We start from the raw sequence: 24,282 nt of genomic DNA on the forward strand, positions 1-24,282 counted from the left end.
TTCGCTTGCTCGGTATGCCCTTCGGGGAAACTGGCTTGCGTTGCGAACATGTACCTCACTCAAGAACAGAGATCTGAGCAGACCTTGAAGTTTTTTCCTTTGTTTCTCATGCATGTATTCTTCGCAAGTGCCTAGAGTAGCCGCAGTGACGATAATTCCCTTTGCGTGAAGTCGTTCTCTTCCTCTGCGAACCCTCTCATGGAGGTGTTTACTGGGAATACAAAGACACTCGTGATTCGCATGATATAGTTTTCAATCGGAGCAGGCTTGGCCTTGGGGAGGAGACGTATGGGACGGAGGGAATGCTTCGAGATACGAATTTGCTGCCCGGTGATGATCAATCGACCAAAAAGCCAAATTTGCAGGCAACAGCGGCGGGCATCATCTAGGATGTTTGCAGGGCATTTGCTTGTCCACTGCCGCGAGTTGTCAGTGAGAACCCAAGAGAGCTAATCTGAGGGAGCCATCACATCTTCGTATCTCGAGTCACATACATAGTCGTAAACACTTCAATAGCTGTAGGAAAACAAATGCGCATTCTATATTTCACTTTTGGTCCCACTCTACATTACAACAGCCACGAACTCTTAACGTGGTGTTGCAGCGAAAGAAATACTCGTACATTGATTGCTCCATCCTCTATTGCGTCTTCTTAGCGCCAGCGACTGACTTGACAGGCTGACTGTACATCCACACGATGCAGAATGACAGGAATCCAACGATAGTGGCTGAGATGCCAGTCAGACCGGGCCAAGCACCGTTGATCACGTAACTTCGGGGATACTCGTCGTGAGCCATGTGTCGAACGCTGACTGTTCGCTTCTCCTCAACGTTGGTCAGGAAAGGTCGCTTGTAGTTGACCATGAAGTTGAAGATGCCGTGCTGGTCGGGAAGAACGAAGTCGGTGCCGTAGACAGTCTCGTCCTCGCCGACATGAATGGGCTTCAGGGAGATGCGGTGGAAAGGAGACAGCATGGAGAACTCGAGCTGGAGGTGGTCACCCTCAGGGAGGTGGAAGGGTTGCCAATCGTTCCAGGCGTACTCGGAGACAGAGATGCTGTAAGTCTATGAAATGTTAGTGAGGTCAACCATGCCACGGGAGGTCTTTACATACAACATCGTTCTTGATGCGGTACAGCTCAGGGTTGGTCTCATTGTCGCCCTTGAGGTGATGCTCAATCTTATTCACTCGTAGAACACCAAGCTCCTGGAAAGTCCAACCAGCCAGGTTATTAATAAACTCCTTGTTGGCAGGGAAGATAGCCTTTCCACCCTGTCGAGTAACCTTAGTGTCAAAGGCCTTATCCTGCAGCATCTCAGCAGCACCAACGACACTGACGCGCGCAGAGTTGCGAGCCTGGAAGACAGAGACAAGCGCAAGTTGCTTTCCAGCAGCAAACAGCTCATCAGGCTCAACAGTATCACCCTGCTCCTTGGGGTTGTAGCTATAAGCGGTAGGGGGCGCTCGAAGAACGGGTGTAAGAAGAGGTCCTGAGCCAAGAGTGTGGCCAATGGCGTGGGGAACAGAGATAAATGCGCCAGGAATCTCGAAGTAGTCCTTCAGACCGGGACGGACGTTGCGGGGAGCATCGAGGACGAGGGTGTCGTGTGTCTCGGCGGCGGAAACAGCGTCGTAGGTGAAGTGGTCGACGACCTTGCCGTTGCGCTCAGCGGGAATGGTAACGTCGAGTTGGTCGAGGACGGAGACGAGAGTAACAGGGACCTTGTGGGTAGCAGACATGGTCAGGAGGATGTTGCCGCCGGCATTGATGAAGTCGACGATGGCATTGGGAGTCAGATTGGGTCCCAGACCTGCGCCAGTCAGTACAGCTGCATTCTCAAGGAACAAGACATGACGAACCCTTGATCTTGGTGGGGAGGAAGACTAGATGATCATAAGTCCTCTCACCATACTTGAACAATGTCAAGGCATCGCTCTTTGGTGTCTCATACGTGATATCATAACCCCTTTCTATCAATTGTAAGCTTCACCATCCCCCCAATACTGCGCAGAGGCTCATACCAGACAGATCGCGGAAAAATGTACTATACGCCTCCTTGTCCTTGGGCGTATCGAGAATGACCAGTAGTCTATTACCAGTTGTGCTCACGGCCGAAACCAGCGCCGCGAAGAGAAAGACCACGAGACTCAAGAGTGACCGCATTGTGTGGTTCTGAGTTGGGGGATTATAGTGTTTGGTGCAAGTTTGGACAGCTTGCGAGTAGCTCTCAGTGGAACCTACGGAGCGTGGTAGCTTGCGTTGGCGTCTTAGGGATACGTAGCCTTCAGTGGGGGAACCGGATGTGAAACTGCGGAAGCGCTAGTCCCTTTATGGCACCGACTCTTGAGCTCTGCTCAGTGCGGATACAGTGAGAAATAATCCGATGCCCGCGGTTTGGTTTTTCCGGGGATACGATTGGACCGTTGCTCGAGACCATCATCACCACCAAGATTGAACGACAAACACCACATCGTCAATTGAGTATGGCCTCACTCCCGATACGCTATTGTTAATTTCTGTGCTAATTGATACAGGCCATCATGTCTGCCGCTCCTCTCTTCTGGCAAACTCCCCTCAAGTACTGCCGCTGGGCAGCCCGCGAGCGTCCCGCCCTCTTCTGGTCCGTCATCATCGGCGCAGCAGGCCCCGTCGCCATGCCAATTGTTCCTCCAATCCGACACTACTTTGGCGATATCGATGCTCCTCCCGTTCCCGTCACCTATCCCAGTGCGTGCCCCTCGGCCTCAATTCCCCAATGCGAGACTAACATACACAGTCCCCTCTGGTCCCAGGAAACAGCTCACCGGCTACGACGACTAAACATCTCGAACTGAAAAGAAGAAGGAAATATTACGGCTCCGAGGAGCATATCTTTGTACAAACTACGGCGTTTCCCGATGCGAGGGAGAGAAGGGATATCATAGAGGAAGAAAGGGACGAGAAGATCCGACAGCAATTGACGCTTCAATTCGATTTTTCTACAATCAATCCTTCCGCCGGCTGTCTACATTTCGATACCTATATATATGTGTGTGTGTTGTGTGAGGATGTGCGCGAGTCGTTGATTTTCTAAGCATGCGTATAAACATCAAGCTGGAAACGCCGCAGTAATGTGCAAGAAGCCAAAAAAACAGAATATCCCCCTCCTCTTTAATCATACGAGGCTATGTCGGTGGTCATATCGAACTGATGTCCGATTTGGTAGGGAAAGACTCTATCTCTCCCTGCTTAGTAGATTCCATTCGTACTAGGACTGTTAGTTGGAGGAACATTATTGAGAGGAGGAGACACTTACAACTCGACCGTCATCATCTCCTGTGTAGACGCATGTTGGCATTGGGCTGATGCACGTTATGCCTGCCTCTGTGTTGCCACCCTTATCGTTCTTATAGTCGACATGGTCCAGCTTTCTGAGAAGCTCAAGCGTCCATCGACTGCCGACGATACTGCGTCGCCAGACATTGACTCTGCCCCGCTTATGGCCCGTGAAGATCAAGTAATTGTCGAGCCACTCGTTTCCGGCGCCTTCGTAAAAGGCACATGAGTGTATGTAGTCGTCCTGCTCAAAGCAGACATTCTGTTCCAGGAGGAGTGTGCCGTTGAGGGTGTACAGTATCACGTTAGGTCCCGAGCAGAGAAGAATCTCACCCGAAATATCGTTGATACGTGCACACTCGACAGGTCGAACCAATGGCAGCTTTCGAATAAACGACAGTCTGTTCAGGTCCCACAAGAATGCTTGTCCATCTGCAGAAGCAGTCAAAAGTGTGCTGAACGCTTTGCTGACTGCAATCGTTGTGACAGGCGATTTGTGTCCAAAAAGACTGGACCTCGGCAGTAATTCAACCGGCTTTCCAGGTAAAGTCTGCAATGCATATACCGAAACAACACAGTCCTCTCCAGCAGTGATCAATGTTTTGGAGTCGGCGAAACAAGCACATGAGATCTGGCCGATGTGGAGGTTCTCAAAGAGTCCAGCAGGCTTTGTTGAGTTAGCGACGTGACCAGAACGAGGGGCAAGGTTCTGCATTACCTTTCGATTGTCGCTGAAGAAGAAGCGAATGCTATTGTCTGCGAATCCCCATTCAAGGAATTTGTCGTATGGTGGAAAGTTGAGGCGGAATGGAGAAGCGCACAGCAAGCGGTCGAGTTTGGAGGCGTGGATGAGAGAGGCTACTCGTTCGTGGCTTTCTGTTATATCGGTTAGTGATATCTGGGTTCAAAGTAAGCAGAGCTCTTACCAAGGAGTGGATGTGGTAGGCAGCCCAGCGAAAACACACTGCTGTCTAATCGTCTAACTGGACTCTTGACGTGTTCTCGAGCAGGATGCGACTTCATGAACACTTGATGAGGCGTCTGTCCAAAGTTATGAATCACACCAGCTAGAATAGCTCTCTCCTTTGCATCTGTGATGCTGTCCAGATCCGTTGCACCACGGTACGAGAGATGATGAAACACGTTGAGGTTTTCCACAGCTGCTTCACCTCGTTGCTTGTAACCAAAGACCAGATCAATCCACTGGTGTAGGTTTTCGCTCACATACGGACTTTCAAGCGCTTCTCTGTGTTTGGCGATGAAGATCCTCGGGTCACCCTTGGCCCATGGCGGAAGCTCAACGTGGTCGACCTTAACGCCGTTGCTTTCGCGATTGCCAAAGTTGTAGCCGTTGACGTTGGTCAGGAATTCAGGGAGACAGTAGAACTCGGGGATGAGCTCTCTGACATCAGCCTTGTTTTTGCAAGAGGCTGATTTCCAGGCTTCTGGGATCGACTGGAACAGACGGTCGGCGTGGTCAAAGCTTCCGCCTTGCAGCAGGATGTATGACTGAACAAATGGCGGTAGACGAATCAGGTATGATGAGACAATCATGGCAGAAGAGTAGTGTGTACCATAGTGGAAAGGAATCTCACCAATCTCAGCCAATGCATTGTAGCTCTCAACGAACCCTCCCACTCTGTTCGGTGTCTGGGCACCCATTGGCTTTGACAGATCGCGGAAGGTGTTGGGATCATCAAGGTCCAAGTCCTCGCTTGTATAGTCAGCCAGAACCCAGGGAAAGACTGGGTATTGAGTCAGATCATTGAACGTCCTTCCAGCCATAGTGTTGACCATCATGAGATAGTGAAAGTTGGAGATCTCGCCCTTCTGCCATTTCTTAAGGAGAGGGTTCCAAGGCGAAGAGTTGAAGAATGTGCCGAACTTGGACCCAAATCCCTGGGGCGACTCATCAAAGACCTTGAGAGACTCCAGGCGCCAAGCATCTTCAGGGTTCGGAAGCGTGTTTGCGCCGCTTGTGTGGGGTGCCTTGCTGAGCATTTTCACGAACAGGTTATCTCGCACCACAGGGTTGATCGTGGTCAAGAGATAGCTTCGGCCATCTGTGAAAAACACCTCAATCGCAACGTCTCGAAACAGGAACCGGCGCTTCGAAATGCTGATAACATCCTGCCATCGCCAATGCCTCGATTCCTGCTCCTTATTGTTCTGTCGCTTCTCAGAAGTCTTCGCGTCCGTGACAATCTGAGAGAAAGGATCGCGCTCTTCGGACGGAGCCTGCCAGACATTGACGATGTCGCCGTTGGCACACTGGAACACGTTGTCCATTATGTACAGGGCATCCTTGCCTATTATGAGGATCCCCTCACATGCTTCCAGTCCGATGATGCGTGAGATGTTGTATGCAGACTGAACCTGGTCTCCACGCTCCAGCCGTCGCATCACTTTGCGGTTCTTGTCCTCGAAACCTTCGTCTCCTTCGTTGGGATCATTGGGATCGTCCACAAGCTCAAAGTCATCCTCAGGCGCAACACCAGAGCTGGGTTGCTCGGCTGGCTCAGTGGATTCTGGCTCCTCCGTGAATTGAGGCTGTTCAGTGTTTCCATCCAGAGCCGATGCAGCGCTTGGTTTCGTTGGCGTCACAGCAGAAGCCTGGATCGAAGGAGCTGGACTGGCCGATGTATTGATCCGGAGAGTCTGTAGCACCTCGCTCGCCTTCCTCTTCGGTTGATACTCATCCTTACTGATCGTAAAATCCGGTAGGACCCTCAGCCTCATTCGATTTCGTCCTTCTGTGCGATCAAGCTTCCACTTGGGTGTAGCTGCCTCACTGAACACCGCACCAGGCCTCATAAGATCCCGCTCCATCTTGGTATAAGCCGCGCTTAGGAATACTAGGTCATCTTGTTGGTCCTGCATGAGTCGCTGATACTTGAAGTACTCAGAGTTGTAGATGCTCTTCATCCAGGCGCTGTTACCAATATCGTGACTGATGAGAATCTTCTCTGTACTGATGCTCTCCGCATGCAAGGATCTGAGCTTGTCTTTGCGCTTTGTGAGACGAACTTTGGCTGTCTCCGAAGTTCGCACGTTTTCTAAACTGACGAAATCCTCCCATGTTTTAGACATACCGCCAAAGAAGAGGACATCAAGTGATGGGCGGTGCTTATCAACCCAGTCAACGAATGATTCATCATCCACACCTGTCAACTTTTGAAAGTCCTTCGTAAGTTGCTTCTGGTCTGGCGACATGCAAGAGCGGATTAGCGTAGCAGATTCCTCTGGCTTCTGCACCAAGATAATGCGTAAGAAGTTAGCTGCCGCAATACGAAGGGGCATCTTGTCGCCAATGAGTTTTGTGTAGAGCTGGTACCAAAAGAGTTTGAGGAACTCATCCTCGCTGGTAAAGCACCCGAGAATTGACATCTGCCAGTACACCATCTTGTCCATAAACTGCTTGGCCTCCACCAAAGTGGTTTCTTGATTGTCAAGATCTGATAATCTCAAAAGAATGATCCTGAGTAAACAGCTTCGGATTGTGGCGACAGCCTGGCTGCAAAGTCGGACACTCTTGAGGTTCGAAATATCAGGACGCTGCAGAAATTCGAGGAGCATGCCAACAAAGTCAATCATAGCTTCGGCGCCATTCATGAACCAGCCTTCAAAGATGGCCTCCGACATATGTGTGCAGAATCGAGAGAGGTTGGTCAGTACACGAGGCTCGCATATTGCTTTCTGATTGAGCTGAACATTATTCGTCAATTGGGCAATCACATGCTTCAAGATATAAGACTCAAAGTACGCTTGGTGTTCACGGAATCCAGGAGGGACTTTAGTGAACAGGCCAAACCCTGGGAAATCTTTCCGCGCGAGAAGCTGGTCCATAAAGACATTCACCACCAGCTCTAAGAGTCCATCCAAGATATCGCTACTAGGCTTCTTGCTCGGTGCTGATCGCAATGAAGGCAGCGCTGGGTTCAGTCGAGCTGGACTGGGTCCAACCGGTGATTTTTGTTGGGTGAGTAGGATAAACGACGAGGCTCTCCGCAGTGGTGTACCCTTTGGTGGTGTTGACTGAGGCGACGGCACCGGATCCACGCTTGTTGTTCGTACAATAGGCGTGGCATTGGAAGCACTACCACTAATTGGACGAATGATAACATCAGTCCCCTCAAACGTCAGCGCCGTATCGCCTGAGTTTAACTCGGTTTCGGGTGTCACCGCATCGGCGCTAACGATGACTGGGTAGAGTGCTGAGAGCAGCAGTCTCACCCATTCTGAGTTCAAAGCAAAGTCCCTGAATTCCGTTGAGCGCGCGTGGAGATCCGAAAGGAAGCGAATAACAGTATGTAGGACGCTAGCATAGCTTGCAACTCGCTCACTGTCTCGCGAGAAGTTGGAGCGTGTCTCAAGGGCAGTGGCCAAGTTCATGGAGCTTGCTCGCGGGCGTAGTTCAGTGGACGATGCGTGCTTCTTAAGCGCGAAAGATGGGTCTATATGTGTTGCCGGCGAGTCTGGATCATCCTGATGTCTCATCACATCCTTCAGACCATGCTGTAGCATGGCAGTAATGACGGACAATGAGTCTGGGTATACGACTTTTCGCTTGCCGAATGTCTCCAAAAGACTGAAGAAGTCGAAATTTCTGTCAAAGTTGATCTCAGCCACATCGTAACCAAACAGGATACTGAAGCAAATGGGCCACAGAGTTGGCATATCCCAAAATCGCTTGAGTCTGTTTGACATGATGATGAAGCCTCCCGACTTTCCGGCGAATTTCGAGGTATAGTTCGAGCCATGGGTAACGAGGAGACGCGCCAGGATCTTGCAACCGTGGACAACGACCTCCGGATCGTCTTCAGCCAGTAAGTACAACAGCCACTATAGAAATTAGTCAAGAAGATGCCGCCAGAGCGACTTGCTCACCTTATTTGTTACAGTACGAGCAAACTTCTTGATGTGCGTTGTGTTGCCCTTTTCACACAGAATGCGCGAATACATGCTAAGAACCTTGACACCAAGCTGCTTCTTAGTCAAGAACTTCAACCCAGAGGCAACCGCAGCTGAGGTGGGATCAGTCGGCGTGCCTCGTCGTCGTGGAACTGGAGTGCTTGATCTAGATATGGCCGAAAGAGGTCGTGGAGTTCGTGGTAAAGAAGAAGGTTGTGAGTGGAAGGCGTATGTGATGAAAAGAGACAGCGATCGCATGACCTCTTGGCTAAAGTTGGACGCTACAAGAACTTCGAAAGCGCCCATGAAGTGAGATATCGTGTCTTCTGATACAACCTCTCCTTTCATGGCATCGAGCAGCCTCTTGACAATTCCTGGGAACGATCAGCACGATTCGCAAAGTGTAGACATAACATACTCATCCTTATCAGTCTCCGACTGTTAAATTCGTGATACTTGCTCTTAACTGCGAATGTCACGAACTGTTTATAGTAAAGCTCTTGGATCCGAGGCGCCGACTTTCGCCAGATGTCCAGGTCAATGAGCAAGATGCGATACGCAAGGGGGTTGATGATGAAAGACTCCATTGGTTCTGTGTGGTTATATCCAACGAAGCCAAGGATGAGACTCAGTAGTTGAAACGCCAGCCGATCGCGGTCCTCGTTAGAAACCTGGAGTCGGGTGACAGTTGAGTCGCCACTGCTGCGGTCATAGCCTAGCTTGACGCGGAGAAGCATCGCCAAAATTCCATATCCATTATCCTTCTCGATTGCCTCACTGTTCCTCCAGCTTTGTCGAATGCAGTAAAACAGCATTTCTGCCGATCTCACTGTCTCTTCTATTGACGATGCTCGCTCAAACAACTTCAAAGCCAACGGAGTGAAACCAGCAAGCCGCCATAGGTTTTCGTCCAAGTACGATGGCACAGCGACTATGGGATTGCCTCGGAATTGCAGAAGGCCTTGAACTCTAAACAAAGAATCCGGAAGACTTGGCACCGCACAATTGATGGCTAGAGGAGCACCTTCTTGGTTTGATGCTCGGAAGAGATTGCGAGCACAGTTTCGCGGCAATGACCTCAACAGTCCTGTGTCATAAAATTGCACATTTTCTGGGAATGTGGCTGAAGGAAGAATGCTGAGGAGGATCTTGGACTCTGGTAACAATGAACCTGCTTTCTCACGGACAGCCCTTATAATGTCCGAGGTCTCGCCCTTTCCAGGATGTGCGATCTCGTTTCTGAGTCCCAAGGTGGCTGATGCCTCATAGGTCTGAAAGCCTCCTAAGCTATCCTGGAAATTGCCCTGGTATCGCGGCCCAAGACCATAGTGGACTGCCAAAAAGTCATCACTCAAGGCATCTTCGAACAGATGCGCCGAGGCAAGCGACCATCGCGAGAACACAAGTCCAGGTCCTATTTGGTTCGAAAGGTCTTTAGGCGTACCGATAAAGGCCTGCACTGGGTTCGTCTTGTTCTGGTTCGAGTTGAACGACGCAAAGCTATCGTGCGCGCCATTTGACAAAGGTGGGAGATGGGGATAGTTGGAGCGAATTTGTTCTGAGAATTCACCATTCACATATAGTGACGCCTTGCTGGTAACTAATGCCTTTGGTCGGCGATGCACAATAGCAATGTGATACCATTTCTTCTCTTTGAAGGAAACAGACTTAAACCTGACACTAGGTTTGTTGGAGGTAACAGATGTTTGAAGGATAAAGTTGTGAGTATCCCTCTCAAGATACATTAGCAGAAAGCATGCTTGTGTGGAATCAAAGACACCAAATATGGTTGTGTGTGCAGTAGGATCGAAGCTGTCTATTCGAATCCACGCTGTAAACGTGTAGCCCGCACTAGACTGTGGTGGAAACGATCGACCAAGACTCGCCAATTCAAGGGACGAATGGCCGTGCAATGAGAGATCGAATTGGAAGAATGGGGGGCCGGAATGCTTTGATGTCATCTGTAAGCAGAACTCGGACGCTTCAAAACCAGGCCTTGATAAGAGGAATTGTGTATCGGCAGGTTCATTGACACCCAAAAACATGAGCATTTTGCAGATCCCCAAAACCTTCTCTCGCTCAGGTGGGCTAAGTGCTGAATCGACATTGAAGGCGACCCGTAGGAATTGTGACAAGGCACCCGTGGAATGGACGGCAGCGCGGTTATATATAGAAACGGCGATGATGCTGTGAATTGTCTCCAGGACGAGTAGAGAGGCGGGGTTTGCGAGGCCATCTTTCATTCGAGGAATGGCCATCCAGAAGCTGACAACTGCTCTCAGAATTTCAGGATGCCGTATTATGGTCTTAGCATTGACAACCTCCTTCACACCAGGTGTAATATTTTCGGCAGACTTGGCCAGCACAAGATCCCATTGTTCTTCAGCGCTATCATCCTCTTCTTCTTTTGGGGAATTCTCGTCGTCGGGTCGTAGTGATTTCGCGATTGATTGGCATAGAAGATCGAGGGCTTCGTCATCGAGGGAAAAGGCGAGCAGCTTGCCAAAGACATGGCAACTTATCCAAGCATCAGGCTCAGCCCCGCCGAGTCCTATGCTTGCGATAACTTGTTCTAAAGCCTCCCAACCGCCTCCCTCGACTCGATAACGAAAAAACCGTCGGTTCCCTGAATGTCCGCGTAGCGCCCCCGAGAGCAGGTTGAGACAATCTCCTAGCAGCTTAAACAGAGCAAGCATGTCCGCATCACTTCGCTTATCGGGGTCGTAGTAGCCTGAGAAGGCTCGCAGCAGATTGAGTATGGTTTGGAAGCCATCGGCGTGTCGAAAGTCATCTTGAAGGACGGGCGAGTGCGTCGCAGAAATATGCTGTATGATATGTCGGAGTTTCCGTAACAATGGCGGTATTTGAGGGTATCCGTCTTGCTTGTGTAGAGTCGTATCGAGGTTCAGAGCTTCGAGCAAGCCCTTTATTATCTCGAAGGACTTGCTGTTCGGAGGGTTCGAGGCCGAGGTGGACGACCGGTATCTTCTTGGTATTGACGCCATTTTGTGTGTTGTTTTATCACGGGTTCATTCCAGAAGCAACCTTTCCCCCTGAGCCCTTCAAGGGTCCAGGCCGTTATCAGTCGTCGTAGGCATCGAAGAGTAAGATTTAGAACTTGTTGGAGCTACCAGCGCGGGGCGCATGAAGCTCTCTTGCAGGGGAAGGACAGCGCACAGAACACGACCACGGGACTCGGCGATTTGTGAGGAAGATCGGCGGGAGGTATCGGGACTCAGACTCGTCCAACAGACTTTGAAGCTGAAAATTAGCGAAGGTGTCTTGAAACAAACGGTCACGACTGGAGCCTGGACTACCTGTGCTCAATACTGTAACTCGGGGTCAGCCTTGGAGGTGTGGCTTGGCTGTGGCGAAGGCGGCCCCTCACTCCTGTCAGTGCCACTACTTTTGAGCGGATCGCCTGAGCTGACGAAGCTCGAGTCACGATGTTGGAGTGACATGAACGCGTGCACCTGATGGCAACCTCCACACCTGCATAAGGAGGAGGGTTTCAATGTGAGGATTTTGGAAAAGATCAACTACATCGTACCACTCATCGTGAATTTTGGATATAATGGTGTTGATACTCGAGACATTGTCTTGTTTGAAACGCCCTGTCTCGGTGACGTCGATATTTGGTTCAGGGTAGCTCGTACGAACATAGATGCCATGAAGTTGTGTAACCACTGGTCCTGCTATTTCTTTGTAAAATTGGAATACATATCTATGTAAATTATGACCTTTTGTGTCACTTTGAAGATTGGTCCTGCATTAAACATACAGATCTTGCTGACTGCTTGTTAAATAGAAGATGCTGCGAAATCAAGAATACGATGAACACGAGAAACATCATGAAGCTTAGAATAAGACAAACAATGCGCAGCCGTAAATACTCTGCATAAATGTTCCCAGACAATTAATCTGGCTGTTTACGATAGGCTAGGCACATGCTTCGAATGCGATAGTAGCCTCAAATCAGGGTCTTGCTGCTCAGCTCCAGGGTGCATGCATCTATAAGCAAGGCAGGCTATAGAGCCATATACTTAAAAAAACAATGCCGATTTAATATATGTAAAAAGGCATCTGGCTTCTGTGTTGCTTTCGCCTAAGCATTAACTTAAGTCACAAAACTTAGTGTTATTTACGGAGTAAAATGGTAGCTAATCATCATCATAAATAGATCAGGAGCTTTGTCGAACATGGGATAATTGAAACCATAGATGTTCCGAGATCCGTTAATCCTTATCTCAAACAGGCAGGCATCAGCTTATCTACTAGACAAAGAATTGATAATCAGACAATTTGTTGAGCAGCTCGGTCGTCCGACGCCTAGGATGAGCTACAAGTGCTGCTTAATGGCGTTATCTGAGCCGGCGAGATAACAAATTGCTGCCGATACTTGAGAGTGGAGAGCTCCCCGAGAGCTATGTACCAGATGCAGTCGCGCTACGCATGCGTATGTACCTCACCCGAGCTTGGAGCTCAAGGTGCCTGGCGTGCATTGACAGAGAGCAAAGCACTGGCCAACGTTAAGCCCCGGATGTTCTGGGTGCCTGGTGAGATGATGAATGGATACCGTGAAATGGCTTATCAATTTCGCATAGTGAATCATGACGTCTACTCTGCTGTGTTGTCTTTCCAAGGAATCGAATCTCCCCAAGACAAAAGGTCACTTTATCCCTGGGAACGGACTGGGATGGTGAGGCGCTGCCGGCGTTGGCTTGGAGCGAACAGCGCTTGAATTGAGACATGGGCATGCTACACTGGGCACGTGCCAGGGACGTCGTCTGACTCGATGGATCAGGCGGATTAGGTCAGTGGAGACCAATCGGAGCCAAGTTCCTCCCCGCATTCTGCGTTTTAGCACTGGGTAGAGAGACACCTGTTTTTGGCTGCAAACACCGCAAACTGGAAGGTACCTGACTTGTTGAAGCTCACCCTGTCTGGGTGGATCTTGGTTTCGGCGCGAGCAGGATACTTTGATCTGCCTGAGGTAGCACAGTGTGAGGGAGCTTGCGTATTCATGATGAACTGTATCTGTTTATGGCTGAGTAACTGTAATGGATCAGCCTTGAGGAGCCAATACTCCGTTGAGATGAAGATACGAGCCGGGAACATAATGGAAAGGACACATGATAACCTGTGAAGTTTGATGAAAAGGTTGAATCGTCAACGAATAAGCATGCATGAGAAGTAAATCTTGCTCTCAACCTTGAGTACAGTGATGTCGTGTTCGCTCTCGTTACCGAGAGCCTATCCATGAGCCATGACTCGAAACGAGGCGGACAAACACGACCGGGTTGTCAGCCTTCGTCAACATGAGGCAATCACTCGCCATCAGTTGACTCTCAAACGATCAGAAGCGGTGAATAGGTGTTCGCATAATCGCTGCATCTCCTTGAATCTCAGTAGAAACGACCATGACAGGCTCCTCATCTTCATCATGACCATTCCTCGGGTCAAGACGGCTGAACTGTAGCCCGCCTCGGCCTTCTGAACTCAGTGCATGGCCAAACTCTCACACGGCCCGTCATGAGAGCTAAGAGGTACCTGGCCCAAACAGGTGCCGTTATCGCATTGCCTCGGTGACGGCCATTGGTCCTCTAGCACGTGCGCTAAACCATATTCGGTCCTCAGCCACTGTGTTATCGCCCATCCTAGCGATGGATGCGTCACACCCTCCTGCCGGTTCCCCCAGGCCCGCTGAGGCAACACTGGAGCTGTCGCACGCTGCTCGTGCTTTGCTTATCTACCCCAGGTGCTGCCGCCATCGCTTCTTCTTCCTTTCATCATCTCATCCATATCCATCATCTCTCTCCCCATCCTTTGAAGTATCGATCTCGTCTGATTCCATCTATTCAGACGGTCGAGGACATCAGTTTGTCCATTTGTTTTCTGTTTTTGAGTCGCAGGTAGACCAAACACAAGCTTTGTCGCTTCAGCTTCGTCATTGCGCCTTTCGTCACCATGAAATCCGCTCTCACCCTCTCTATGGCGGCTGTCGCCAGTGCTGCCTCCTTCAGCGTCGGCACAGTCCACGACAAGGCCGCTCCCATCCTGAGCTCCATCGATGCTGAGACCATCCCAGACTCGTACATCATCAAGTTCAAGGACCATGTTGATCATGCCGCTGCCAGCGACCATCACATGTGGGTTCAGGATACACACAAGCAAGGCGAGACTGAGCGCCTCGAGCTGCGAAAGCGCTCCATTCCTTTCACAGACAAGACCTTCTCTGGCTTGAAGCACACCTTTGACATCGGTGATGCCTTCAAGGGCTATGCTGGCCACTTTGACGAGTCCATGATCGAGAAGGTCCGAAACCACCCTGACGTAAGTATCTCCGATTATGTCTCACGATCATCAGTAGCTAACATCAACCAGGTCGAGTTTATTGAGCGAGACACTCTTGTCCACACCATGGTCCCTGTTTCCCAGAACATGATCACTGAGGACAAGTGCGACGGCGAGACCGAGCGACAGGCTCCTTGGGGTCTTGCCCGTATCTCCCACCGCAACACCCTCAACTTCGGTACCTTCAACAAGTACCTCTACTCTTCCGATGGTGGTGAGGGTGTCGATGCCTACATTGTTGACACTGGTACCAATGTCGACCACGTCGACTTCGAGGGCCGTGCCCACTGGGGTAAGACCATTCCCTCTGGCGATGCCGATGAGGATGGCAACGGTCACGGTACTCACTGCTCCGGTACTGTCGCCGGTAAGAAGTACGGTGTTGCCAAGAAGGCCAACGTCTATGCCGTCAAGGTCCTCCGATCTAACGGCTCCGGATCCATGTCCGACGTTGTCAAGGGTGTTGAGTTCGCTGCCACCAGCCATCTGGAGCAGAAGAAGAAGGCCAAGGATGGCAAGCGAAAGGGCTTCAAGGGCTCCGTCGCCAACATGTCTCTTGGTGGTGGTAAGACCCAGGCTCTCGATGCTGCCGTCAACGCTGCCGTCCGCACTGGTATTCACTTTGCTGTCGCCGCTGGCAACGACAACGCTGATGCCTGCAACTACTCCCCCGCTGCTGCTTCTGAGCCCGTCACCGTCGGTGCCTCTGCCCTTGATGACAGCCGTGCCTACTTCTCCAACTACGGAAAGTGCACTGACATCTTCGCTCCCGGTCTGAACATTCAGTCTACCTGGATCGGATCCAAGTACGCCGTCAACACCATCTCTGGTACCTCCATGGCCTCTCCCCACATTGCTGGTCTCCTCGCCTACTACCTCTCTCTTCAGCCCGCTGAGGACTCCGAGTACGCTCTTGCTTCCATCACTCCCAAGAAGCTCAAGGAGAACCTTATCTCCGTCGCCACTGAGGATGCTCTCTCCGACATTCCCTCCGACACCCCCAACCTGCTCGCCTGGAACGGTGGTGGCTGCAGCGACTACAAGAAGATTGTTGAGGCTGGTAGCTACAAGGTCAAGGCTGCTCCCTCTTCTCGCGTCGAGGAGATCAAGCACGCTGTCGAGCAGGAGGTCAACCTCGTCTCTGGTAAGCTGACCACTGGTGCCAAGGAGCTTGGCTCCAAGGCCGAGAAGTTCTCCAAGAAGATCCACGAGCTCGTCGATGAGGAGCTTGAGGAGTTCCTTAAGGAGCTCAACCTGTAAGATCTATAATCTGATCACTGCACTGGGTACACATTATGTTGGGTTACGGATTGTTATGGGTATTTTGGTTTGGGTTACATGACATTGATAGGGGCGCTTGCTCTTCTAGATGACCAGTTGTCATCACATTGTGCGCTTGGATGCATGGGTTAGTCCATGGGGCAGGCTAGATTTAGGCTTGCTCAATTACAATACATCTCCTTATTACATGATCAATTTTCTGCGTCATGACGCTTGCTTTCTGTGCTGTTCATGTGCATGTTGTTATCTGACCATCGCCGATACGGCGGGCACCTGAGGGAGGGTAGGTGCTTTGGAGGTGCTTGTGCCAGAGTTAACGCTCTTTCGTTGTTGCTCACCTGCGAATAGTTCCTTCCATCTTCGAACGATACAAATGCCCTCCCGTTCCTTCCTCATGTTTACCTCAAGTGTCGAGTCATTCTATGCCATGTCTGTCTCTCGTGCTACCTATTCAATGATGCCATTACCAACAAGGCATCACTCTATCCTTCATATTGTTGTTTTCGTGTCTACAGTCAGCCTTCATTGATACCAAACTCTTATTTGCAGTTGCAGATCCGAACATTTATGAGAAATGCTGCGACGTAACAGCTCTCGAAAGAAGAATCGCCGTCCGCTGAGTCGAAGCAAATCGACCAACTCTGTCACCCGCAGTCCCATGCGCGATCTTGAATCCATCAATCCTGCCAGGGCTGAACGAGATGCTAACATCGCTGCTGTAGTCTCGTATCAGCGAGCTCAAGATAGGGATAGTAGTGAGGGAATGCCACTCCCACGGGACCCTGCGAGCTTCTATCCCGACAGGAGTGATGGCACTGGCAGCGTCATCAGACACAGCCCGGAGCGGACTGACAGTGCTCTGAGCGGCCATGGCAGTTCAAACATCGCTCGCAAGAAAAGCGTTCGCTTTACCGGGCCGTCAGCTCACCCACGCAGAAATTTTGCATCGAGAGCGAATGGTGGAAGAGATTCTCCGACAAAAGCAACTTCCGCGATCCATGCTTTCGGGAAAGCAAACGCCAGACCCTCATCCACGCTGTCGTTCCATAACGAAGGACCAGATAACTTCTCTCTTACCCGACGTTACCTAGAGACGCTGCAGCCACCCGACTCGTGTTACCACCCAGAAGAAGATGCTGCTTCGATGGATGTGTCCTACAAAAAGGTTAGGAAGTCCCGGTCAATGGTGACTTCCTCGCATGCAGAGACAGGGACAATTTCTAGTAAGACTTGGCCTGCAAGGACTCGCCAGCAGCCTATAGTTTCTCGATGTCTGCCTGCGAACAGCGAAAATGAACAGCTAAAGACTGCGATGCCCCCCAATGCGAGTCTCAGAGCTTCTACATCAATGAGCTTCCTCAAAACCCGGCGACGGCTGGCGGCGTCACGGTCAAGCAGCCATGCTGATGATCATGATCTGGCAGTTCAACTTGCTAGAGAGAGATTCCGACAGATACAAGAACAAGATGCGAAAAAGAGTCAATCATCTTCTTTGCTACGCCCAAAGCACACACAAAGCGAAGGCTCCCCCTTCCGGAAGTCGATGCGCAATAGCAGCAACAACACGGCAGTCTCGGCCCTTTCTACTATCTCCAGTTCAAAGCAGAGAGGCATCCGAAGGACGGCGCGCAAGGTATCTCAAGGGCTCAGATCCCGACTGCGAGGGCTGTTTGGCAGAGGAAAGAGTTCCGAGGACTCAGACCAGCATGAACACGAACAAGACGCGGTGGAGAAGGATTCGGATGCAGAAAGTTGCTTGCAGATTAGGGATGCTGAGTTGACCGAAGAAGCATCCATGTTTCAGGTTACATCGCATGTGCCTTCTCTGCACGCCGTGCCGTCCAACCAACAGCTCAGGTCTCGCAAAGGCAGCGTTGAAAGCTTTGGAGACGGCGACCAGCATATTCCAGATGACAAGTCTCGCGTCACCAGCTGGACGAACTCGATGACAAATACAGTGACAAGCCATGGGACTCTTGGAGACTGGGAGAGGCAGCGCCTCTCTGTGATCAAAGAGAATGGTACGCATATTCCTTCATCAGTTCGATCGATCGAATACCTGGAGCAGCAAACTAGAGACATGATTGCAGACATGTCGGTTGACAGCGAACGTGTCTACTCAGCCCTTATGGAGCGACTTGCACGCAAGGAGCCGACGGATAGGGTCTTGCAGTCTCAGCCAGGCTCTGCCAAATCCAGAGGAACGAACACCGGAGATCGTGATGGTCAATCCACCAACAGACAATGGGATTGCTCCACCATTCGGTGCGTTCGGCCTGATGATAACGTTTTCAGGGACAACGGAGGTCATTCTTCTCGAAGTTCAAGCTTAGCCACTGAGGTCCCCGAGCACGAGAACAAGCACCAGCCCGAAGCCGGCCACGCATCTACAGTCGAACACACGGCTGCATTGGATTGGAGCGACGATAGGACTCACTCTGAAAGCGAGCGTACTAGTGTTCTACTCCAGGGCCTGGAACCACACAGGACGATCACCCAAAGGAGCTCTGCATTTTTCGCAAGTCCTTCTTGTCAATCGTTCCGCTCCCCAAGTCCTTATCGTCGCGCTCTAAGAGCAAGCCAGATGAACTCTGAAGACGAACAAGACGCCTTTCAGGGATCAAGGTATCTACATTCGCTATCGACCCTGTGCCTCCCGACGCGTCAAGGGAGCAGCCCATCTTCAGGGAAGGAGTTGCATGTGGGGGATGCAGAAAGTGTTTACTCTTGTACGGGCGATGATGCAAATCTGGTGCATTCAGCTTCGGAGAACACCATGGGACAGAATGAGACCTGCATCTATAATGATCCCGTACCACCGCCAGAGGTTCCTACCAGACTATCACGCCGTCAACAACAACGAGATACATCTACAGCGAGTTCTGTAGAATGGAAGACCTGGCTTAGCTCAAAAGTGTCACAGCTCGAAGCACCTTTGACACCCACAAAGCGAGAGAAATGGAACGACTTACTTCCAACACTGGGCCATGTTAGAGAAAACGCTTCTATAGGCTCAACGCCTGAGCACTTCGCACCTGCGAAGGATGCGGCAACGAATCGCAGTCCTCTGAGCAACGTCAAGGGCAACGCGCAAACCTTTCAAGGTGGAGGCAGTCCGACAAGATCAATGCGTCAAGTCTTGATAGGATACGACGAGAATGCAGCGCCGAGTTACAAAGCCAACACTTATACCAAGGAGCGGCCCCCATCTATACCGCCAAGGAGCACGCTGCGAGCGGTGCCGTCTCTGCCAAGTGTCGGCTCAAGAGGATACATTCCAGACACAGGTTTGGTGAAGGAGATACCGCGAATGCGATCACTAAATACAATAGGACGTCTCAATTCGACCCCGGAGGAATCTATCAACAAGAGGCGGTCCCGGACACGAGTCACTGGTTGGCAAGGCTCACCAACCAAGTCAAGCCCTGGGGTTCGTGCTCTTACAAATATCCAACCTCCTAGAACCGGATCACCTGCTCTTCGAGGAGACTCTGGCCTGAAGTATCCGATCAGAGCTCCGACAATAGAGAGACAGCCAGGAGACACGATGAGGGATCGAGAGTCTGATGCTCAAGCCATGGGCAGCAAGACGATGGTGGACCTGTTTTTGAGTAGCCGGCAGAACCAAGGAGATGGTAGAAGTAGTGGATTTGGCAGTTCACCAGCGGCATTTCTTTGAATGCCACATGTGCGAGTCGTTGAAGTAACCCGGTATGGGAAGAGTAATGTTTAGTGAAGGAGTGGACAGTTATGCAGCAGCAGGGCATCAATACTCTTGTATATATCTTAGCTGAGGAGTCATTGACTGCAGGTTCCCCCCCGTATCAAAACATGTCTTTAGACGAAAGCTCATCGAGACAATATTGCAAAAAGATCCCACAAACTGTATAGCATTAATTGAGGCCGGATACTTGTGTCACGGGGTCAATCCAGGCATCGGGAATGCATTTGACGTGAAGTTTGGATGATATGAAAGAGAATGTGTATTAATATTAGTGCCTACTTATCCTGATCGAGTGGACAGGCGTGGACCTCCCAATACTTGGCATATTCCTTAGGAAAACTCTTCTCCCTCTCCTTGCTAACCCACTCCCCGTACTTCTCATGCGTAACCGCCTCATCCAGCACGCCATTCTCTTTGTTCGTCTTTGTAAACTCCAAAAAGTCCATCGTGACTTTGACATACTCTCCCAACGCCTTCTTCACATCCGCCGTAGCGCCAGTTGCAAAGTTGAGCAGTAAAGGCTGTAGAAGGGGTGCATCGGTCACACTGGGATGGGCTGTTCCAATGCTGGTGAGAAACCATGCTGAACCGACTTTGTCGCGCACGCCACGGACGAGCTCGAGAACTGTGTCGAAGTGAGGACGGCCGAAGAAGATACTGTGGGTTTTGGACCAGGAGTTGGAGTGTACGACGAGGAGAGGCACGGGGATGTTGGTGTTGAGTTGACCGCTGGATTTGCCAGGGTCGAGAGCGATGCCGCCGATGGCGGGATTTGCAGCGGTGGTGTTGGCTGTTTTGAGGGCCTGGAGAGCGCCTGTTGCGCCGTAAGAATGGCCGTTGAGGGTCAGGTGCTTGAAGTCCAGCCGATCCTTCCATCCATCCAACGTGCTGCCTTCGCCACGGGAGCTCGAGGCGAAGATATCCTTGCCCTTGCCGTCGTTGACATCCTTCAGAACTCGAATAGCCTGCATGATCTCCTCCGTGCGAAACGCAAGCTGCTCTTTCTTGAGCAACGTATCGTTCATAGGCGGCTCGGAAATGAGATCGCTCTCCTTCAAGAGAAACACAGGCCTGTCCTTCTTGTTCTTGATCTGGACCATACTACCGGGACAACTTCCATCGCGATGTTCAAGCGCAGCGATGACGTGGCCCCGACTGGCGAGTTCACCGAGATAATGCGTGTAGTCCGTTCTCGAACTCACAGACCCGTGCGAAAACACCATGACCGGAAACTTCTCCTCGTCAGATCCTAAGAGCGGGACGTCTACTTTGGCGGGAATCGTGATACTGCCCACGAGAACCCATAGCGCAAATGTGAAGATGGGTCGGATGATGAAGTTGTTCACCCCCGCGGCGCGCGCATATCCCTCCGCTGTAAGACTCAGCGGTTTCGGCACCCAAGAATGTAGCGCACCCTTTGACCTGGTGCCCTTAACAGCAGGGTAATACACCGTAAACAGCACACTCTCAACCTCAAACGCCGGCTTCTTCGTGCTCTTCAGCAGCGTCTCAGACAAAAGCTTCGGTTTCTCAAGCGGAATCTCCAGATCAACGGCCCCTACGTCATGGGGACCCGAATAAGCCGGTAATCGCGACGAGAAGAACGGCTGCCATGTTACAAAGCAGTAAAGCACGTAGACGCCGATAACAGAACACGCGACATATCGCCACGTTAATCTCGGACGGAAAATGTGCCTGAGATATTGCGCGAAGGGTTGTAGAGAGGTTGAGATGCGTGTGAAGATGCTGCTTGGTCGGGGATCGAGCCAGCGCGGTTTAGGCGTTGGTGGATCCATTGTTAGCGGAAGATCCGGGTCGGAGTCTGAGGCGTCTGAGAAGGGGGAGTTGAGGCGGTTGAGTTCGAGGTCGATTGAGTTTTGAGACTGTGGCATTTCTTGAGGGAGGAGGAGGAGGAAGAGGAGGTTGGTGATGAGGGTTGTGAAGTGAAGTGAGGTGATGCGTTGAGTGAGTGTTACTTGTTAGTGAGTGATGAGGGTGGCGATGACGCAAGCGGGTCTCGTAGCATTCGGCATTTAACTTATCGATTAGGGAGGAAGATTATTCATCAACGATAGAGACGATAGAGTTTAAGGAGTATCTTGACATTCAGAACATGACTAGCTGTGATGAATTATAGGATCTTTAGTGATGGGAAATGGTTTTGTAGTACACGCCTGCTAACATACCTATCATGAAGACCGATCACCGAGTACCGTGTTGAATACAGTATATGAAGACAAATCACACTGGCTTACGATTCCCATGATCAGTCTGCAATTCAATGACCAAAAAGAAACATGAGACATTGCTGAGATAAATGTCCATAGTAAAGCAAAGATGGAAGTAATTGGTGGAAGTGGTCATTATGAACCTGTTACAAGATCAATAGAGTTGCTTCACTGTCAGGCTGTTCATACTCAACCGACTCACATCACTTATCCACACAAACAGTAACACTTCTGCAATGGTATTTCAAGTGAGAAATAATTAATAGGGTCAGACATCATATTGGGGTAGTGATTGCTGAAGAGGCCATGAGATTTAATGCCTCAGTTCGGCTCGCAGTCTGCTCCCGGTTACACCTGTCCAATATTTAGATGAACGGAGTTGAACAACACCAGCTGCGATGTGGAATCTCGTTTCAAACTTGTATTAAATTGAAATAAAACCTTTTGTAACATCTAACTAGTACTGACTTTAGAAACTGACCAAAAAGTGAGAGCTGAGTTAGCAAGCATGACCAAGTGTCGAAGAAAGAGCTGATCTGATTATTGAGGTGCTAAGAAATATATTGCAATGATGATGGCCGAGGACAGATTTTGGAATACCCTCAATATATCAGCTATGGTCGAGGTTCTGATTGAGTGAAACGTGTATGAAATGCGTCCTAGCCCTCCCAGCCATATCGACCTGGAAACGAAGACTGTTGCCGAGAAAGTAGTGATAACTACCCTGAGCTGGACGACTATAAATGATACGTACGCAATATTTGCATATGTAAGCCTTAGTATATCTTGAACACCCCTTCAAACGTCTATTGGCTAGACACACGCGGGGACTATGTCTTTAGAACCCCGAGATGGTCACAGACTCACAGCTGCCGTCAGAAACCCAGATCATGCTGATGACACAATGATGCTGCAGTAGATGCACTTGACGTATTCATAATTCAAATCACTCATCTGACCGAGAGCAGGGAATCAAAAGTGAGGCCGCAGTCCCCGGGAACAGCACAGCGGCATGAAGTGTTGGTCGTAAATACCTCGTTTAGCTATCTCACAAAGTTCAAGAAACCCTGTCGACGATCAAAACGTCCAATTATACCCCGCCACGCATAGGCATGTGAGAAACTCAAGTTGACCATGTCGACCCAACATCCGCGTTATTCGCGTCAAATGGGCGCGTACAGCATATAGTGTAGCACTGAGAGGGTGATGATGCACATAGCTTGCAGCGTGTCACCTGTCACTTCTGAAACCCCCTCGATCCACAAACTCAAAATAATCTCCGCCCTGTAGAATAAGAAAGACGTTGGATTAATCTGGGGCTGATCGACATGGCTGTGAAAGACTGGATGGCATGATATACCTGACCTAGGGAGGAAAGAAAATTCAGGACCTTGACCCTAAGCAATAAAATTACTTGGGTAAATATAGCCTAAGCTTAGGGGACTCTTTACTACCTTTATTTTAATACCTTATATTAAAGGTCTGGTGTTTTCTTGCTCCCCGAGGCGGACCCTACGGATAATATATTACCATCTCCACCAGACCTCGGCTTATTTTACCAGTTCTCGGGATAAGGCATCGACGATCGACAAGAGAGTCGCGCACTCTATCGCCTGCCAAGAAATTACGTACTCCAGATCGAGTGCGACGTAGGTGAACTCTATAAGCGATCATATGTATGTACCCCGTCTCTTGGATGCAACCTGAGCTGAACGACATGCGACAATAGTGACACGATTTTACTGCAAGGAACGAAAAGAAAAGGTGTGAGGCATATTTAAAGAAGAGACGGACAAAATAAAGGCATCATGCTCGTTGTTACTCCGTGTCATCCGTGACATTCTGTCGTCATTCTAAATTCCAAGCCATTGGTATCAATGCCCTCCCAAATTAATCCCGTCGATCCGATCTCAGCCCCTCCCGTCAGCCTGCACCTCCATATTTCGTACCCGTTTCACTGAAACGTACGTAAACTGAGACACCTAGTCAGCATTGATCCTAATCTCCTGTATCGTTCATTGTTACGTTGTTCTCTCAAGCCGGACACTTGAGAGATGCTGCTTCTTCCGCTTTCGAATCCAATGCTGTTGTGGTAGTCTGAGGGTATTTGCTGCAATGTTTATGACTGTCGAGCAAAGCCTGTATTTCTTGAATTTCGCTTTGTAAGGACCTGATCTTGGACTCGAGGGCTGCGTTTTCGGTCTTGTAGTCTTGGCCACGGGCCGTTAATGTCGCGTGATCTGCCTGAAGAGCCATATTTATATATTTTGATGATCGTCCGAAGAGGTATATGTAAAGAGAAACGTCTCCTTATCTGAGAAAGAAAGGACGTGAGCGATTAGATATATACATGTGTCAACATCAAATTGTCTACTCATCAACGATCCCACCCGGGTTAGCAGAAAAAGAACGCAGTCTAGAAACCATTTCGGCCGAGTGGCTCACCGAAAGACTCGCATAAGCATTG

At 50.3% G+C, this 24,282-nt stretch overlaps 6 protein-coding genes across 6 annotated transcripts; 3 read left to right on the forward strand and 3 right to left on the reverse strand.

Moving 5' to 3' along the window:
* Window positions 1-639: 639 nt before the first annotated feature.
* FPRO_01893 (uncharacterized protein) lies at window positions 640-2,165 on the reverse strand (the record flags this gene model as incomplete). The annotated part of the gene is made up of 4 exons (XM_031226417.1): window positions 640-1,065; window positions 1,115-1,812; window positions 1,862-1,972; window positions 2,024-2,165. 4 exons carry the CDS (start codon window positions 2,163-2,165, stop codon window positions 640-642), a joined length of 1,377 nt encoding a protein of 458 aa, XP_031074580.1.
* A 377-nt stretch (window positions 2,166-2,542) lies between these two features.
* FPRO_01892 (putative NADH2 dehydrogenase (ubiquinone) 9.5K protein, ubiquinone-binding) lies at window positions 2,543-2,822 on the forward strand (the record flags this gene model as incomplete). Its single annotated transcript, XM_031226428.1, has 2 exons — window positions 2,543-2,729; window positions 2,779-2,822. The coding sequence occupies 2 exons, from the start codon at window positions 2,543-2,545 to the stop codon at window positions 2,820-2,822; spliced, it is 231 nt and encodes a 76-aa protein (XP_031074581.1).
* Window positions 2,823-3,216: 394 nt separating this feature from the next.
* FPRO_01891 (putative beige protein homolog) lies at window positions 3,217-11,233 on the reverse strand (the record flags this gene model as incomplete). The annotated part of the gene is made up of 6 exons (XM_031226439.1): window positions 3,217-3,249; window positions 3,298-3,984; window positions 4,036-4,193; window positions 4,244-8,159; window positions 8,205-8,602; window positions 8,647-11,233. 6 exons carry the CDS (start codon window positions 11,231-11,233, stop codon window positions 3,217-3,219), a joined length of 7,779 nt encoding a protein of 2,592 aa, XP_031074582.1.
* A 2,962-nt stretch (window positions 11,234-14,195) lies between these two features.
* FPRO_01890 (putative subtilisin-like serine protease) lies at window positions 14,196-15,842 on the forward strand (the record flags this gene model as incomplete). The annotated part of the gene is made up of 2 exons (XM_031226450.1): window positions 14,196-14,561; window positions 14,613-15,842. The coding sequence occupies 2 exons, from the start codon at window positions 14,196-14,198 to the stop codon at window positions 15,840-15,842; spliced, it is 1,596 nt and encodes a 531-aa protein (XP_031074583.1).
* Window positions 15,843-16,437: 595 nt separating this feature from the next.
* FPRO_01889 (uncharacterized protein) lies at window positions 16,438-19,542 on the forward strand (the record flags this gene model as incomplete). Its single annotated transcript, XM_031226461.1, has 1 exon — window positions 16,438-19,542. One exon carries the CDS (start codon window positions 16,438-16,440, stop codon window positions 19,540-19,542), a length of 3,105 nt encoding a protein of 1,034 aa, XP_031074584.1.
* Window positions 19,543-19,862: 320 nt separating this feature from the next.
* Window positions 19,863-21,383, reverse strand: FPRO_01888 (uncharacterized protein; the record flags this gene model as incomplete). The annotated part of the gene is made up of 1 exon (XM_031226472.1): window positions 19,863-21,383. The coding sequence occupies one exon, from the start codon at window positions 21,381-21,383 to the stop codon at window positions 19,863-19,865; it is 1,521 nt and encodes a 506-aa protein (XP_031074585.1).
* Between the last annotated feature and the right edge of the window lie 2,899 nt (window positions 21,384-24,282).

This window comes from Fusarium proliferatum, assembly GCF_900067095.1.
Source record: "Fusarium proliferatum ET1 genome assembly, contig: FPRO_scaffold001, whole genome shotgun sequence".
NCBI lineage: Eukaryota > Fungi > Ascomycota > Sordariomycetes > Hypocreales > Nectriaceae > Fusarium > Fusarium proliferatum.